This window comes from Stegodyphus dumicola, chromosome 1 (assembly GCF_044657685.1).
Source record: "Stegodyphus dumicola isolate Sdum_Otavi_A_Nest chromosome 1, ASM4465768v1".
Lineage (NCBI taxonomy): Eukaryota > Metazoa > Arthropoda > Arachnida > Araneae > Eresidae > Stegodyphus > Stegodyphus dumicola.
In genome coordinates, this window is record NC_140768.1 from 81,352,417 (window position 1) to 81,371,168 (window position 18,752).

At 32.5% G+C, this 18,752-nt stretch overlaps 1 protein-coding gene across 3 annotated transcripts in view; it reads left to right on the plus strand.

The window, feature by feature from the left end:
- LOC118182774 (protein lifeguard 2-like) overlaps positions 1–18,752 on the plus strand; it is a 110,350-nt gene that overhangs the window by 30,809 nt on the left and 60,789 nt on the right. For all 3 annotated transcript variants that reach the window (XM_085816949.1, XM_085816955.1, XM_085816951.1), the window contains exon 3: positions 16,577–16,719. In XM_085816949.1, the coding sequence (XP_085673075.1) occupies positions 16,577–16,719 (143 nt within the window). The remainder of the gene's footprint in view (positions 1–16,576; positions 16,720–18,752) is intronic.

Consider the following 18,752-nt stretch of genomic DNA (forward strand, 5'->3'; position numbering starts at 1 on the left):
ACTTTTTTATTCAAAATTTTCTAAGATATACACGAATTTACATATTTTCGCGTTTTGAAATTTGGCATCTTTTTTTTTGAGCGATAATAACGCCAAATGTGGTCTATGGATTTTTGTTACACTGAATTGCCACAGCTATTTTTAACCTTAAATTTCAAGTAAAATTTTACGGAGAATTAATTATATGAATTTTTTTTCCCTCGATAAGGCGTAATAAATATTTATTAATACTATATGAAAATCTATTTTTTTAAATTATAGATGATATTATTCAAATTTTTAACAATTTTTTTTTTAAATTTCTCTCTTTCTTCCTTTTTTTAAAAAAACAAGAGTACATTTTTCTAAGAGTAAATTTTTATCTTTGGCGTTTTATCGTCTGCTACTTTACTTCGTTTAAACCCAATTGTCTAAAACTAAGAATTTTTGTTTAATGTTTATTTGAATTTTATAAAAATATTTTATGACATTAAGTGCATAATTTATTTCTAAACAAACTGTTGCTTTTGAAGTGGATGAAAGAGCGGCTGATACTATCATCCACATTTTTAAAGCACAGTATATTTTTATAGAAACATAAGATTTAGAATAATCATTTATATAAGTCAAATTATGATATAAATATACAACCCTCTAGAGACTGAATTAGTGGAAGTTCAATGGTTATGTAGAAATGATTTGCAGCTACTTAATGGCTGGATAAGTCAGCAGCTTCTGTGGACAAGTAAGAATAATTATATAAACAACACACAACATTCTGAATTCAATTAACAACGAGGATACGATGTATATTAAATGAATTTAAGAAGTTTTAACACATAAAAAATCAGCTCATTTTTTATCCTAAAATGTATTTTTGTGCATAGCGTATTTTCATTATATCCTTAAAATTCTAATTTAGAATGTAATTGTCAAGAACTGAATCCTAATCATCAGTAATATAATAAGTAATTATTACGATTATTAATAAATCCTACTTACGAGGGCTATCCAGAAAGTAGATTACGTTTTGGAATAAAAAAATAAACAAAGTATAGGAAACAAATTTTATTATATACAGATGAAAGCCACACTCAAATACTACTTTTCTACATAGTCACCATACAAATTAAGGCATTTATCGTAGCGATGTACGAGCTTGGAAATTCCTTCGTCGAAAAATTCGGCCGCCTGCGCCTTCAACCACTTCATTACCTCTTCTTGCAGCTGTGCGTCGTCATCAAAACGCTGCATAGCCAGCCACTTCTTCATTGCTGGGAATAGGTGGAAGTCGCTCGGTGCCAGGTCGGGACTGTACGGCGGATGAGGAAACAACTCCCACTTAAAAGATTCAAGAACTTTACGAGTGACATTTGCCGTGTGGGGCCGGGCGTTGTCGTGAATCAACAAGATCTTAGAGCTCAACATTCCTCTGCGCTTGTTTTGAATTGCTCTTCTGAGTTTTTGGAGAGTTTGGCAATACCTTTGAGAGTTTATTGTAGTGCCTCTTTCCAGGAAGTCCACCAAAATTACACCTTTTCTGTCCCAAAAAACAGTCGCCATCATCTTCCTTGCCGACATTGTTTGCATGCATTTCTTGGGTTTTTGGGGAGAACTTGTGTGCCCCCACTGCATTGATTGCAATTTCGTTTCACAGTTCACATGTTTCACCCATGTTTCGTCACCAGTAACGATGCGATCGAGTAAAGAGTCACCATCCTTATGGTAAGCGTCCAAAAAGTTCAACGCTGCAGCCATTCGCTGATTTTTGTGGTCCTCTGTCAAGATTTTTGGAATCCATCTTGCACAAAACTTGTGGTAACCAAGCTTTTCGCTGATGATTTCGTGCAACAAACTTCGCGAAATTTGTGGAAAACTCAAAGAAAGTTCCGTTATTGTGAAATTTCGATTTTCACGGACTTAGCATCGACTTTTTCGAGAAGTTCGGCGGTCACTATGCTGGGTCTCCCACTTCGATCTTCGTCGTGAACATTGGTTCGGCCATTTTGAAATCTTATGACCCACTGACGCACTCCACCTTCAGTGATAATGTTGTCCCCATACACTTCACGAAGCTGCCGATAGATTTCTATCGGTTTACAGTTTTTTGCAGTCAGAAACCTTATTACTGAGCGCACCTCGCAGCTCGCGGGATTTTCAATTAACGCAGACATTTCAAACCGTCACAGTATCTGAACGGAGCACAGCACGAACCTCTCACTAGCACGGCTAGATGCAGACTGAGCTGCGCAACGCTCTGACCCCAAGATGGCCGCGCTAGCCCCGCCCCTAGCGGACACAGACGGAAACGTAATCTACTTCCTGGATGGCCCTCGTATAAAGTAATTGCAAATATTTCAAAAAACTTTGTCTGAATGCAAATATTTTTCTACGCAAAATTTTTAATTTTATATTAATCAAGATTGCACACAATATTATTTATTTGCACTTCAATTTTTACCGTCAGCTCTAGTAGAAGTTAAAAATCAATTATATTTAATTAAGGATTGGATTGGATTTTTAATTATGGCAAAACAAATGAGGGCTATCTGCCTAAAGGGAGGGATGCCTTCGTGGAGGACTTTCTAAGGTAAACTGATACACGTTACACATGGGGGAAAACCACGAAAACGTCCATGCAGCCAGCCCGTTCACAGGATTCGAACTTCAGACCGAACTACCAGTGCTCGGCGTCTTTACCGCTCGGCCATTGGTGGGCTATTTAATTAAAGAACGACCATCTAAGTTTAAAAACAGCGTACCGTAGCAGGAATTCAATTATTGGCGCCGCATCTTTCATGTTACTCCTGATTGGCAAGCTACATGATTTTTAATAAATATTCGGGTTTTGCTGGTAACTTCATTTGGAATTCGCGCTTAAACTAGGTTAGTTGGTTATTTGAACATAGAAAGAACATGGGAGCTATTTGGTTAACATGATTTCATAGAGAACTTTGTAAAGAGAACCTAGAAAACTACGAAAACCAACCATGTAGCCTGGGTTAGACTTCGCAACAAACAATTAGTATTTAACAATCTTCAAATGCTAGGCAACTGGTGAGGCTCCAATTAAATCTCCAATTTAATATTTTATTTGTAAATATTTAAAATATTGTTGTATACTTAGACACAAAAAGCAGAATTTAAGTTTTGTTAACTCGGTTAGTAAACTACCAAGCCGTAGTGCAAATGAATATTCAATTTCTTTTGCAATAATTGTATTCACTTAATATTCTTGGAGTATGAGCTAAAGAAGGAACGTTCTCGGAAGATTAAAGAAGTGTTTAAATCCAGTGATATAAGGTTTGTCTTAGAAGCTCAGGATCAAAACGATTCTGCAATTGCCCCAATAGTTGACTTGTAAATGGCTGTGAATTAAGCAGATGACTTTTAATCTTACGTTTTCAGTCAGACAACGTATTCCAAATGTTTTGTATTCCATGATAATGTGTCTTTTCATTATTCAATAACCAGTCGGAGAACCGCTTGTGTTCCGAAAATAAGTATGTGTACTCAATCGTCCTGCATGTTTTTCAAATTTGTCTTCTTGTGATTTTTTTTCTTTACCAAAAATTAAAGTTGCCTCTCAAAGGAAAGTTTTTTGATATTGAAGAGATAAAAGGAGTATGACATCTACTTTTAGAGGCATGTAAAAACAGATCTCTACAAGCCTTCTCTTCCATTACATGTTGTGCAGTCAGACAAAAAGTTGCATCAACGTAAATTCTATAATCTATTTTTATTACACTCTGATTACTTTACTAACATACAGTGAATATGTACTAAATCTTTTACTTCAGCTTAAGTAATTCGGAATTGTTGTCGGAACTAGGACAGAAGATAAGTCAAATTAAATATTTCGATAACCCAATAAATTCAAGGTCGAATTTCAAAATTTTATTTTCGAAGGGAGGGGAAATTTTTTCAGTTTTGGTCCATTATCCTAAGTATATTTGCTTCGATTCTTTATTCCATAAAAGCGAAAAATTTACATATGGTATACATATAACGCATAGTTTCAAATGAAAATTTAAAAATATACGGAGTGGTTATAATTAAAGTTCCACATTGAAACAGTCATAAAACAAAAACTACTGGATCAAATGTTATCAAACCTAATAATCGTGTAAAGGAGGTCATAGGAATTTATTTTCCACGAAAAAAAGGAAGTTCCAAACCTCACCACTAGGGGGGAAATGGCGCTGTATGCAATATTTTTAAACGAAATATGGGTCGGAATCTAACTTAAACTTTTGTTACACGGGTTTAATATGTTGTATACCCTTAAAAAATTTTGAAAATTAAATTACCATTTAAAGGCATTAAATTCGATAAACGTTGAGTGCGCCATCCGTATAAGTGAGAAATTCGTCAGTGAAAACCACGAATTAGCGATTAGAAAATGTGAGATCACAAATCATTTGCACAAGTCCATACAATCTGGAAATCGTTTTCTTACAGATTGCTAATTTGTAATTTTTGAAGCCTGAATTCGGCCCTAAAACATGAAGATACTGATTCAAAACGCTTTTAATCAATTTGGGCCAAAGAAATCCCTCATGTTATCTATCTAGTTCCATTGCATTCTCCTACTGCATTCGATTGCATAGCAGTCATTCCCCACCGTTTAGTGTTCAATGACAGCTAGTTTTATAACTGAACCATTTTTCTCTGAAGAGCAGGCGACAGCTGGACCACTGTGATTGCAGCTCACTTAGAGTCAATGTTAAAATGTTTCGTGATACATGAAATGCATGGAACTGCAGTAACATGGCATTTTAGATACTACGATTTTTATGCAGGGCTGGGCCCCACCTCACGTGTGTCGCACAGTTACTTAGGAAACATTTCACGAATGAACGTCTTATAGGCCGACAATTCCCCTCTTCCCACCAGACCTCAATCTCTGTGACTTTTGGCTATGGGGTTATCTCAAAAGCACTGTTTATGGTGATATTCTAAACAATTTGGCAGAAATGAAAAATGTCCATAACATTCCTCCTGATATGCTAAGAACTGCTGTTAAGAATGCAGTAACCGGATTTAACTTGCTCTCGAAAAATGCTGGACGCTACGTTGAACATGCTTTGTAACATGCTTCGGAAAGTATTAAACTTATTTTAAACAGATGTTTTCGTGTCTTATTTTATTTATCAATCTTGTATACAGTGCCATTTTTCCCCTGGTGAACTAAGGTTCTAACTAAGTGGTTTTTGAACTCTTTTTTTTTTTTTTTTTTTTTTCCACAGAAAATAAATTCCCATAACCTCCTTTACACGATTTCCAAGTTTCATAACATTTGGTACGGTAATTTTCCTTTTATGACCATTTCAAATTGAAACTTTAATTGTAACCACCATATAAATTACACTTTAAAAATTTGACAGTTTGGTTCAAGTCCCAGCTTTAAAAATATATATATAAATATAATCTTTTATATCAATCCTCTTAGAAAGAATGTTTTAAGAAGCTAATTTTTCTCTCGCGTTATAGATTGTATAAAAAAAACATGATCTTTAATATGATTTAGATTGTTTCAGCCGATATAAGAATCGGGTCATTCGGTGGTACAGAATAAACCCTGCTGGACTGTTTGATTTCTTTGTCATTTAGCAAAAATATTTTAATTAAAATATTTATCCTTTGGACTTCGCTTTAAACTTTATTTATAGTTAAAATGACTAGAAAATGAAAAGCTGTCTTCAGCTGAAACACAATTTATGTAATTGATATTTTTAAAAATTGACAAGAATGCAAAATTTATGTAAGTCTAGCAATCGAAAAATCTTAATTTTCTTGTGTGTGCACTGAAAATAACTGTAGAAGGAAAGAAGAAAATTAGGGAGAAAAATAAGCAAAAATTTGCAGGGAAATTTGGCTGTCAGACATACCAAGATGTTTCAAAAAGTTGGACGATTTTGAAAATACTTTCAGGATATTTCAAAGAATTTAGGTGTTAAAAGAAAAATCACTTGGAGAAAGAAAAAACAAAAGAAAAAAACACACTTTGTACACCAGCAAATACCATCAATTGAGCTTGTGGTTAAAAGAGAAGATAAAAACGATAACATTGCAGATTAAAGTGAAGAGCGACTGGTTTTAGACTATATGGTTGTATAAATTTAAATTACGTTATAGAACATCATATCGTATCATAAATGGAGAATCCCATGATTTTCTCATTCGAATTATTTGAAGATTCAGGAGTTTATCCAGTGATGTATGTGGATGTCACCTAAAGATGTTTTTTTTTTTTTTTTTCCTCTTGATGAAACAGCGGCTGAGCGGTAAAGTCGCTGAACGCTGGTAGTTCTGCCCGAGGTCCGAATCCCGCAAACGGGCTGGCTGCATGGGCATTTTCGTGGTTTTCCCCATGTGTAACGGGTATGCGAGCCAGTTTCCCTTAGAAAGTCCTCCATGAAGCATCCCTCCCCTTAGACAGATAGCCCTAGTGTGCTTTGTCATAATTAAATAAACCAAAACCTCTTGATGAAACCAGTCTTCCCTTTCATCTCATACCTTCAAAATGTTTAGCCTCTAAAGACTGATAAAGGTTCTGACCAAATATTGATGAAATGGATTGAATTGGATTATTAAGTTACGTCAAAGCAGGGCTATCTGCCTAAAAGGAAGGATGCCTTTGTGAAGAACTTTCTAAGGGAAACCAGCTGGCATACATGGTACACTGAGAAAATACATGAAAACGCCCATGCAACCAGCCCGTTTACCAGGATTCAAACCTCGGAGTGAACTACCAGTGTTCAGCGACTTTACCGCTCGGCCGTTTGTGGGCCTTTATGAAATGGAAGGCGATAACTTTATTTAAAATGATTGTCAGAAATATCAAGATATTTCGAAAAGTTGGATACTTTTTAATATACTTGCGGAATGCCTAAAGAAAAAGAGCAAGAATACAGTAGAATGCCTGAAGAAAAAGAGAAGAAAAAATAAATTTTTGGGTAAAATTTAGTATTTGTATTTTTTTTTAAATTTAAAACTTTTTAATCTTATGATATTTGATTCTTACGATTTCAAAAATAAAATATTTGACTAAAATATGAATAACATTTAAGAAGCCAAATGTAGGATAAAATTGTGTAAAGCAATGGGCACAATGATAAAACTATTTAAAGCAGTGTATGCAAGTCATCCTAAGTTAAAATGTTGCAATCCTAAGTTAAATGTCTCTCTTATTTATATATATATATATTTTCTGAACGGAACATTGAAAGGCGTGTTAACTGTGCTTTACTGTATTTTCTCTTTTAATATATGCAGTTTTCAAACGCATCGTAGTCTGGGTTACAAAGTATTCCTCCGAAAGAAACGCAATTCAAATAAATAAAATCAAATTCTGGAAAATTTATATTATTAAATATATTAAAAATGCTCAATTCAAAGGAATAAATAGAAAATTTTAAAACAATTATCTGAAGAAACAATGCAACACAAACAATTAAAATAAAAGTATAAGAATTTAAAAATTACCTAAAATAATAACTATGACAAAAAATATATATAAAGAAAACTATTTGAAAAAAAAAAATAAATGCTGCACCATTATTTACGCAGTTCGAATAGGTAAATAGAAAATTTTAAAGCAGTTATTCGTAAAAACCATGCAACTTAAACAATTAAAATGAAATTCGAAAAAGAAAAAATTACTTAAAATAATAAGTTATAATTAAAAGTATAATATAAAGAATATTATTTGGAAAAAAGGAACGATGGTGACTTTTTTTTCCTCTCACAGAAAAGGAAACTAGGTTGCCATATATTAAGAAGTTCGCCAAGTGAACTATTCTTGGCGCAAACTGACAAAAATGTGCCAACATAAATTTGTGAATTTCTCCGTAAATTTCGCTCCAAAATTTCATATTTAGGTGTAATTTGAGTCGTAAAATCGAAATATGTAAAAAAATTGGTATGTTATTTCAGAAAAAGTCCTATTTTGTGTCAAAATACCTATGTTAGAATAGTGCTATATATAAATCTAATATATATCCTAAGTCGCGCTTTCGAGACATGAAGAACGCAATTTGAATTGTGTCAATCGGCCCAGTAGATCGGGAGATATAGGACTGTCCCATTTTTTTTTTTTTTTGAGCCGTGTACATGAAAATATAAAAGGCCATAAAAAGCATTAATTAACTTATGTTCTTTTTAGTGGGAAGTCGGCAAAGTGTTGTCTTCGCGTCTTACTCAGAAGGGTTGTGTGTCCGAAATTCTTTATCTGCAGCGGGGACTTTGAATTATTTCAGGCGGTGAAACTTGTGTGAAGTAATTTATGGTAGAGGGAGTGACTATTAATGCTTGAGGGACGTATGTTGTGGAGTCCTTATGTGAGTGAAACCGTCTGTTAAAATTTTAAATATACTAGTGAATGGAAATTAATTTCTGGCTAATTGTCGTGCTGCAATGAGGAAGAAATTAAGAAAAGGAAAAAAGGAATTTTCACTGTCAAAGAGCTATTTGACAGACTAAAGATTATGAAATAGGCCCATTTTTTTAGTAACAGCGTAGTAACAGCATAAGTCTGAAGACAATTAGCTTTTTACATTATATACAGCTTTGTAATTACACTATGTACAAGTCCTTCAACTGATAGTCATCCAACTTATACGCCTTCTCAGGTTTAGGAACAAATTATCATAGCTCTATCAGTTAAATGATTTGAGTGAGTATTTAATGCCTGCTCTTTTAAGGCAATGGTTAATAAATTGATTAGGTATTAAATTATTTTTGAGAATTTTAATAAGGAGCAAAATTTCGCATTGTAGATCTATCGTATCTATGCAGATATTTTTAATACGTTGTATTTTATTTATTATTGTATTGTTAATTAATTTTTTGGATATGTTGGAATTCCAATTTATTAATTTGTTAGTATTGAAACTGAAGTTTCTTGCTTTGTCAAAAAGTAAAATTTTTTTGTAGTTAATGGTTTGAAGATATATTCTATGCTATTTTGTGAATTATTAGTTTTATTAAGTGTAAGGCAATTTGGATAAATCTCGGAGTATTCAATCTTATTAAATTATTAATTGTAATAAGATCATCTATATATCTGTAAGTGTTCTTGTAGTAATTTAATTCTTGTTCTTGTAGATTTTTTTGGAAGTTAAAGTCTTTGATAAATAAAAAGATATTACAGAGGTACTGGAATGGGACCCCATTGGAAGACCTCTGACTTGTTTAAAAAGTCGATTTTGAAATTTAATGTAGTTATGAAAAAGTGTGCATTTTAGGTCGGTTTTCCATTTATTAAGATTCATAATCGTGAGCATGTCAGAGAAGAGTTTAGGCAGATCTAGTAGACTAGTATAAATTTCTTCTTAAGGAAGTGAGGTATATAAGTTTTCAAAGTCATAGCAGTGAATGTTCTGTATGTTAATTATTTGAATGGCATTAATGACAGGAGTGTTGTTATGGATGATCCAGCAATAGTTATGATTAGTGTTACAGTTGTTGAAAATAAATTTACAGAATTTTTTAAAGTTGAATTGAAAAAAATTAGTCCACATTTTTCTTGTAATTATTAGTTCCATTTGCTATAAATATGAATTTTAATGGTGTTTTATAGAATTTGGGAAGTGCATAGAGGTTAGTAAATCTGTTGTTGTAGCTTGGATTTAAAGTAATATTTAGCTTTTTATGAAAAGTTTTAATTCTGTTTATTATAGATCTTTCCGTAAGGTTTGCTAATTGATAAGTAGTTGCGTTGAAAAGTTCTTTATGAATAATTTCTGAGTAGAATTCTTTTCATATAATGCTAAAGTTATTATTTGCTTTATCTATTTTTGTAATACTAAAAAGTTTTTTAAATTTTTAATATCTGATGTAAGTTGCGACGAATTCAATGTACTTTTAAACTTGAGGTGATTGATTTCGGTGGATATATGTTGAAGAATTTCATCTTTCCATTTTAAAAATGTATCTATAGGTAAATTCAGTTGATAGCTTGCTTTAACTATAAGTTTTTTGATGTTGTTTTCAAAAGTCTTGCAACAGTAATTTTTAATTATGCGTCTGACTGGTCTAAATTTTGCACCATAACTCAGTAGTGTTTTAAGTTGATGGTTTTGTATGATATTCAGGTTGCCAGTAATTATGTGTTGGTGATGAGAATCTACGTAAGTACTGTAAACTCGTGACGTGCAATGCCATTCTGCTGACTCATCTATTTCATTGTGGTTAGTTAGCAAGTTGCTTAAGGTCCTTTGATACTTAAATGCAACTATTGGTATGGTGTCTACAGCTGGGAAGTAAACTTTACAATCATTGATGATTCTAGAGAATTGGATATTGTCAAACTGCGGATGCAGAAAATTGACTTTAAAATAAATTTTGTGTTGAGCCAGACAATTAGAAAGTCTGAATATACAAAAATTGAGAACCATGTTGTTAATGATTTTTATTTCATTGTAGCTCTCATGAATTAATTTTTTTAGTTTGATAAGGAATTTATTAGTACAAGAGTGTAACCAGTTGAAGTTTCTTGGGGAAGTTTTCCGAGTCAAAAAAACATTTCCATTGTTTATCCAATGCAATTGTATCCAAAGTGGGTAAAAATCTCGTATTATTTTTTAATTTGCTTCCTCTTTTGCCTCTTTGCGTTTTGTTGCTGTAAAGCTTAAATTGGCTGAAAATGGATTTATTAGAAGTAACTCTGTGACTATGTATATAAGTGTTAAGTACATAGGGATAAAGTGAACGTTGTTTTAGTATATAGAGTGATTCCTGAAAAATTCATGCTTTGTGATTGGGTATTATATGTATGTTCTGAAGTGAATATAGTTGAAGTCATGTTGTTTAAAGTGCTCTAATTCTGCTGTATTGTTTTGTGAAGGTGTACTTATTTTAGTGCTATTTTTTTGTGCATTGAATTTCTTAATGTGAGCTCTGTGGTTATTGATTCGAAAGTTAAGATTGTTTTTAGTCTGTCCTATATGTTTAATGTGTCAGGTGCCGCAGGTAATCATGTAAATACAGTTAAATGTTTTTCATAGAAACTGTTTTTTGGTGTTGCCTGTAGTAGGCATGGCGTTAAATTTGCAAGTTTGTCATCTAGTGGAATGACGTTTAGCATATCAAATGTTGTATGATCTTAAATTCACTTAGTGCAAAATCAAGTTATTCTACTACTTCTGCAATAGCTGCAAAGTAAGTTAATAATAATTTATTTATTAAAGAAATATTGATTATATTATCTCCTAAAATTAATTTTAGTAGAATTATCTAAAAAGAGTGAATACATAGTTAGTAAGTTTAATTCCGAAAATTGTTTTAAAGTAACTTGAATGTAAATTGTTAAAAATGTTTAACGGGGACATGAAATAAATCATGAATAACAAAATTTCAATTGTAAAAAGAAATTAAATTAAAAGCAAGTAATCATTGCCATTGATCGGAAATTAGTTGATTTTTCAAGGGAAACAATCCAACTCCCGTTCAAAGAACAATAATTAAGAAATAAATATGAAGGTGTTTCGTCCTTTACTCAAGTAATAAGGCGATGCCAAATTGGCAATTTAAGTTAAGCCACCAGTCAGAGAGTTAATTAAGTTTATTTTCACAGTGTGATTCAGTTACGGATCATTCTAAGCTCCTCAGTTTTATTTTGGAATATCAAAAGAGTATTATTAATTGTGGATGATGTGGCTATTGTAAATTTCTGCTGCTAAATGAGCAGTCTTTTCCAGAGTTTGGTGTTTTTTATAAGTGAAGTAAATTTTCATAATATTCTTAATTGTTGCATTATGTTTTCTGATAAATGCATTAAATTATTCAGTTGCATACTTAATTTACACTGATGACTATCCAAAAGCAGCACAAAGAAGGATAAGGGATATCAAAGCCAAATTTATTTCAGAAATCACGCATAGTATCAGTGTTAATTGACTTAAAATACAGCCTTCTTTGAGGTGAGGAAGATGAGAAAATGAGTCATGAGTGTTTCTTCTCTGTTTGTCAGTTACTATTGCTACATGCCACAGATGATGGGTCAGCCAATATTCAAGTTATAACTTGGCATTGACTGGATTCATCTCGTATTTTGCTTCAACTCTGCAACAATATCAGCAGCTTTCTGGGTGGAATCTTCTAGACAGGGCATTGGCATTTCTATGTGACGATCCCTTCCATTGACGGATAGTGATATCATATTCCTGGAGTCCTGGAAATGTATCCACTGGGGCATTTGGCTTCAGGATTCTTGAAATTTAATAGCCATATCAACGATGCATGATCTGTGCAGAGCAGGAACGTAGAAATAATGATGGAAATGTTCTACGGCTTTAAGTCTGGCAAGCAACTCTTTCCTGACGATTCAGTTCCTGATGACACGTTCTCCAATTGGATAGGACACGTTCTTGACGGTTTCTTTTGTGGGACAAACTGCATTACACTCTCATTGCTCGCATCCATGTCAAAAATAAATGGTTTGTCGAGCTGAGAATGCGTCAGGATTGCTGCAGATGTTAAATCCTCCTTCTGTTTGTTATATGCATCCTAACATTATTTTGCCCGCAAGAACTTTTGTTTGTTTTCTGTCAGTTACCGACGGGGTCTTTCAATGGATTGGAAATCCACAAATCTCCTGTAGTAGATGCCCAGAAAATCCAGGAAACTTCTCATCTGATGGACATTTTCAGGGCATCTCCAATCCTTAACTGCTGATAAGTTTTCTGAATAGTGCACACACCTTCGGCAGAGAGGACATGTCAGAGGTAAATCAATTCCTGTGTGAACAATATACATTTGGCAGGACTTAGGATTAGATATGCTTCCTTCAGTTTCTGAAACAAAATCCTAATATTTTCCAAATGCTCTTCAAAATTTTCCCAACAACTTGTCATCCAGGTACAGTCAAAAGTTGTTAATTTGGACACCCATAATCCGGACCTCAAAGCTACAAACTTTCTGCGCATGCGTCCGCGTAAGACTTTTATTTATGGCTACGAATATGCGTGTGCGCGTGTGCAAAATACGTTTACGAATGTGCGTTTAATGTATAACAGACGGTATATGCTAAGCTAAAGTTATCCAATTCAGTTAATGTTGCAGATTGCGTTGTTCTTTAATCTTCGAATTGGATTTGGCTTATTATTTTTTGCAGACTGTTAGAGCAATTTTATAAAAGTAAGCTTGAACTTTTGATTATGTCAAATAGAATTTCTGATATATATTTACTAATATGTAAAGGAGTGTTTCAAAGTCCATTAAACAAAAAGTGGAATTGCTGCAAAAAATGGATAAAGGCATATCCTTTGTTTATCTAAACTTCAACGTTTGTTTATCTAAACTTTGTTTATCTTTAACGCCGCATTATGCAATGAATTGGAAGTTGATCTATCAGCACTATCCTTATCTTCAGGGCAGATATTTTTATTTTACTGGCCTTATAATTCCTTACTAAATGTAGTATTTCATCTCAATGTACTCCGTCTTCTCATCTTCATCTCAATGTACTCCGTCTATACTAATATTATTTAAATCAAATTCCTCGTCATTATAATTCGCTTCTGATAGCGAAGAAAGTGACAGAGGTTATTGAAAATGAAAAAATTTCGATTGACAAATTAATCGGCATTCTCAACACATCAATTATAGGACTTGAACAGGGGAACTTTGTAACTGAACAAGAAATTATGTCTGTTTATAGAATTAAAGAGAATGTATTATCACATAAAAAACGAAGCAACTTAAACAACTTACATTGAAAGAAATGTTTAATAAAGTAGACAAATAAATATTAAGCTTTTTTTTTTGTGTGTAAATTTTGATACCCTTTAGATCATAATTGTTCTTTATTTCATAAATTACGGTTTCATATTTTTAATTTTATAATTTCTGCATGCCATCTTACCAGATCTAAGCTGATGATCTATAATCCGGAAAAATCGATAATCCAGAATCGCCGAAGTTCCGATGAGTCTGGATTAACGACTTTTGACTGTATATCAGACGTGCTTCATAGGAAAGACCTGTCACAGTCTTCCTGAGATATTTGAATGTTCCCAGGACATTACATATTTCAAACGACATCACCTTGAACTGCCAAATCCTTGCTCGGTAGTAAAAGCCATCTTCTCTTGGTCATCAGGATGTATCTACCTGCTAGTATCCACTTTAAATCAAGTGTCAAAAACCACTTGCTTCCAGAAAGAGTGTCCAGAATGTCATCAATTCCAGAGGTAGAGGGTAAATGTATTTCTTCATAACCTCATTACACTAGCGATAGTCAAAGCAAAATCATAATGCAGCTCTTTATTCTTAAAAAGTCCAAAGAAAAATTGCATTTCTTTTGTCTAATCCGAATATGGAAGAGTCAGTAATATCTGCTACATATGCCATGTGATGTTAGGTGGCTCACCCAAATATGATTTTTACATTTAACTTTCCATCAATTTTGATTTTGAATGGACTAATTTAGCGAGGTAACCACTTACTCAATGTTAAACAGACTTTCCCTGTATTCTTTATTTTTCTGGCAGAGCAGCTTTTCATGGTACATTATGGAAAAAAAGAAAAAAAAAACAAAAAAAAAAAACTATAGTTTAGCATATAATTTCACTAAAATTATTTACATATGTGCAAAATTTATGAAAATATTTATTAACAGTATGTGCAGCAATACTGCTTTTGTTTTACTGTAACTAAAAAGGGTAGGATTTGGAGTTTCTGAGCTTTCTTTAGTAGTATCTTTAAAACTACGATTTAAATCTGAATGCATAATGCCCCAGTGTTCATATTTCCTTGTATGAAGTAAAGTATTGTAATCGTGAAAATTTTTGGTTTTTCAGGTTTCAATGGAAATGTCCATTTTGACATTTTCCGAATCCATTTTTCCAGTTTGACTAATTTTTTGGCCTGATGTCTGTGCATATGGACAGAATAAAGGACTCTTTATTCCAAAATCAATTGTAAAATGGATTGAAAATGTATTTTTTCATAACATCTGTATGTATCTCGCATAACTCAAAATTCATTAGTCGTAGAATGTTACAATTTTGTATGTGGGACTACTGTAACATCTAGCTCTGCACCTGTAATTTTTTATTGGAATCGGCAGTGCCAACATATATATGTATATATACCCCCTTTTTTTTACCCGGCATAAAAGTTTTTACATGGCCTTAATTTTCACAGTCCTTGGTCATAGATAATTACAAAAGTGTTTTAAATGATGAAAATACTTATGTTTTGGATATTTAAAATAAATAATTTTAGACAATCATTGAAATTTAACTTTTAATGCAGTCTCTCTGTTCCTATACTTATATTTGTATAAGCCTTTGAAAATTTTATACTCGATCTGAAAAAAATAAAACTGCTTGAAGTTTAACTTCCGCACAAACAAAGATTGTCCTGGATATTTAATATATGCATGATAAAATATGCATGTACTAAAAATTGGGGGGAGGGAAGTTTGAATTGAAAATACATATTGATGTTAAGTTCATAAGCCCCACAATACATATGAGAAACCACTGGTGTAAAAAGTGGGAACTTCCATCTTACGTGTCCCTAGAATGAAATCAAGATATTTTCCTGGATTTTTGTAATTTTTGTGAATATCTGCCATCCATCTTATTTTTTTAACATGTTTTTAATGATATTAATCAAAAATTGCTCAGAATGATCATTATCAGGTGCACCTAAAATGATGTAAATTGCTATCAATTGAAACAAAAATGAAAGCTTTATCAGAAATTAAAAAAAAGTGAACTTGCATCATATGTGTCTTGCTTAAATGCGTAAGCAAGATAAAAGTAAAGATCAACTAGTGGATAAGATCAACAAGTGGGAAAGGAAAAACTGAAGACCAAAAAGTGGTATTCCTAATTGAGATTAATATTAATACTAAAACCTTTTAAACAGCTGGTTATAATAAGTGTTAAAAAAATAAAAAGTTGTCATCCCATAGTTTGACCATGGTAATCTTCTGTACAGGATACTTAGTGTTTAAAGATGTTGGAAGACCATCCTTAGTTAAAAAGTCAAATTCTGAAAAGGATATTGGTAATAATTTTAAGGATAAAGCATAATTTTAAAATTAAAGTGGGTTTTGTAAATGTAAAAAGTTCTTCAATATTAGAACATCTAGTGATATGTTAATTAAATGAATTTTCAGAGATTATATTTTAAAAACTTGTTGGCAGGAAAACTTAACTTAGACTTTACTTTTAATGCGTATGAAGCTGATCTCTATTGGAAAAGGCTGCACACACCTGTGCTTTCTTTGATTGTGAAGGACACTGTTGCATGAATTTAGAAATATTAAATTTCGTCAAATGTAATCAGACAGTGTACCTACCTGCTAATAATAATAAAGTGACAGTGTACCTACCTGCTAATAATAATGAAATGACAGTGTACCTATCGGCTAATAATAATGAAGAATTTAATTGTGATATTTTTCATATGTAATCAAATACTTGTGGCTTTACAGTTTGTTAAAAATTAATTATGTGTATCAAAATTAAATTATACGTGCTTGTTTGATTGAAGTTCTTATAAAAAATTAGATTGCAATAGTTTGTATTATATGGTAAATTTCTGTCCTTCCATCTTTTTTTTTTCTTTCTTTCTTCAGGAAATTTGGGTCCTTATGGTCCACCTCCAAGACCAGTCCCCATGCTTATTCCAGCAGATTCAAATGTTTCTTATAAGGATGATAGATTACCAGGATGGACAGGGTTTACTGACAAAGCTATTAGAGCTGCTTTTGTGAGGAAGGCAAGTTATTAATTGAAGTGCTTTTATTTTCTACCATACTAAAATCTTTTGACTGACATGCATTTTTGCAAAATTATGTAAAAAGACTATTTAAAATTACTTGTTTTATTTCCACCCTTTCTTTTCTCCCCTTTTTTAAAAGTTTCTTGTTGTTCTTACCTAGTTTTTGTTGGCATTTAATAGCTACCTCTTTTCCCTTTTATAGAAGTTTATTTGCTTTATATATTTCCTTCAGATATACTCTTTCTTGCAGAACAGAGAACTACTAAACTGCCCTCAAACCTTACGTATTTTACTATATAACGAGTATAATGAATTTATATGTAATTAAGTTTACTCCAGACGCATACCCAATTTTAAAACATTAGCAAAATTAGCTGATCTAATTAAATATCAGGATTTTCCCTTGAAATTTAATTAGTTCTGCTATTTTCTTTAACATTGTCTCATACAAATAACTTTTTCAATTGCCGAAAGGAAATTTTTGCTTTATCAGGTAAATTTTCATGCAAATTTTGAACTAAAGAAGACTGTATGAGATTCTGAAAGATAATTAGGTATGAATAGAAACATTTATACACTGCTCCTATTATTTGCTGACATTTTTATGTATAACAAATTTTTTGCTGTATTGAAGTTTACCATTATACCTTAATATGTAGTTCAAATGCTTGGAATCATTTAGAGCGCAAAGCTCGCATGGATCTTGGGCATTGCATCTATTGTATAAAAATTTTATTGTAGTAAATTAAAATTATTTCTTTGCATCTCCAATTTGTGCTGAAGTTTCAGATATATAACGAAAACTCTTAAGGCCCATCTACACATAGCGATTTCCTCGGCTGACTTCGCTGGCCGACAATATCTGAGATAGCTCGCCTGTCACACGGAACAATTTTCTCGTTAGTACAGGAATTCACTCAGCCAATCACTGTGAAAGGAAGTGTTCCCGCCCTCTACAGCGTCACACTGTCTACGATTTGTAAACAAAGCTTACTGTCTTGTCAAATAGTCAAAATAATGGATGACTATTTTACTTTAAATTGCTACTATAGATACAGCTGCGCTTTTGAAATTAGCTATTGCTACAGAAGGGGGGGGAGAGAAAATGCGTTTGGACCAGAAATTGGGTCAAACGGACGAGAAATTCATGGTGCAATTCGGAAAATATTTACAGATGGTGCCGTGTGATTTTGATTTCTTGCTGAATTTAGTTTGCAGCAAAATTTTTTTTTTGTGTACTGAGTACACCGATTACTCCTTTTTTATTTTATTTATTTTTTAAATTTCATTTTCTGCCACTCCTATTTGTGCACTTAAATCTTGAAATAATAAAATAGGCATGTTTCAGAAAAAATAAGTAACTACTGTGCTTTAAATCAAAACCTTTATTAATGAATAAATAGACAATAATGTCAGGGTAATCAAACCAGTTTGACTAAAAAGTAGTAAAAAAGAATAAAGATTACGACATTACAAAGCAACAGTGTAATTTCAGTGCAACAATTTCAAATAAGAAATATCATAAAGGTGCAGAGTCTTAAGTAGTATATTTATTGAACATCAAAAAACTAATATCAGCATAATTAAATAACTAATTACAGTCTGAAAACTATGATCATGTGACTCTTATCATTTAATCAGCTAATAAAATTTAGCAATATTGTATTAAATTGGGCCATAATTTGTTTTCCCAAAGCTCAATTAACACAAAACTGAGTTTGTGACTTCTTTTTGAGCTAGTACGCAACTACTAAAGTTTTCACCAGTAGGTCTAAATTACGTGCCAACGGCCAGTCGAAAAATAAAAAGAAAGGCGTTAAAATTCAATAAACACCACATCCATAAGCGAAAAAATGAAAAGTGACTTTTAATGCAGTTCAAATTTAGTGATGGAGAAAAGAAATTAAAAAGTTTTTGCAGGCGCAGAATTAAGTCCAAAATTAACCCTCTCAGTGTTACGAACGGATTTTTCCGTATTAAAAGATGGCTCTACAAATCGTCAAGCGCGGATTATTTTGCCAGTTTTGATG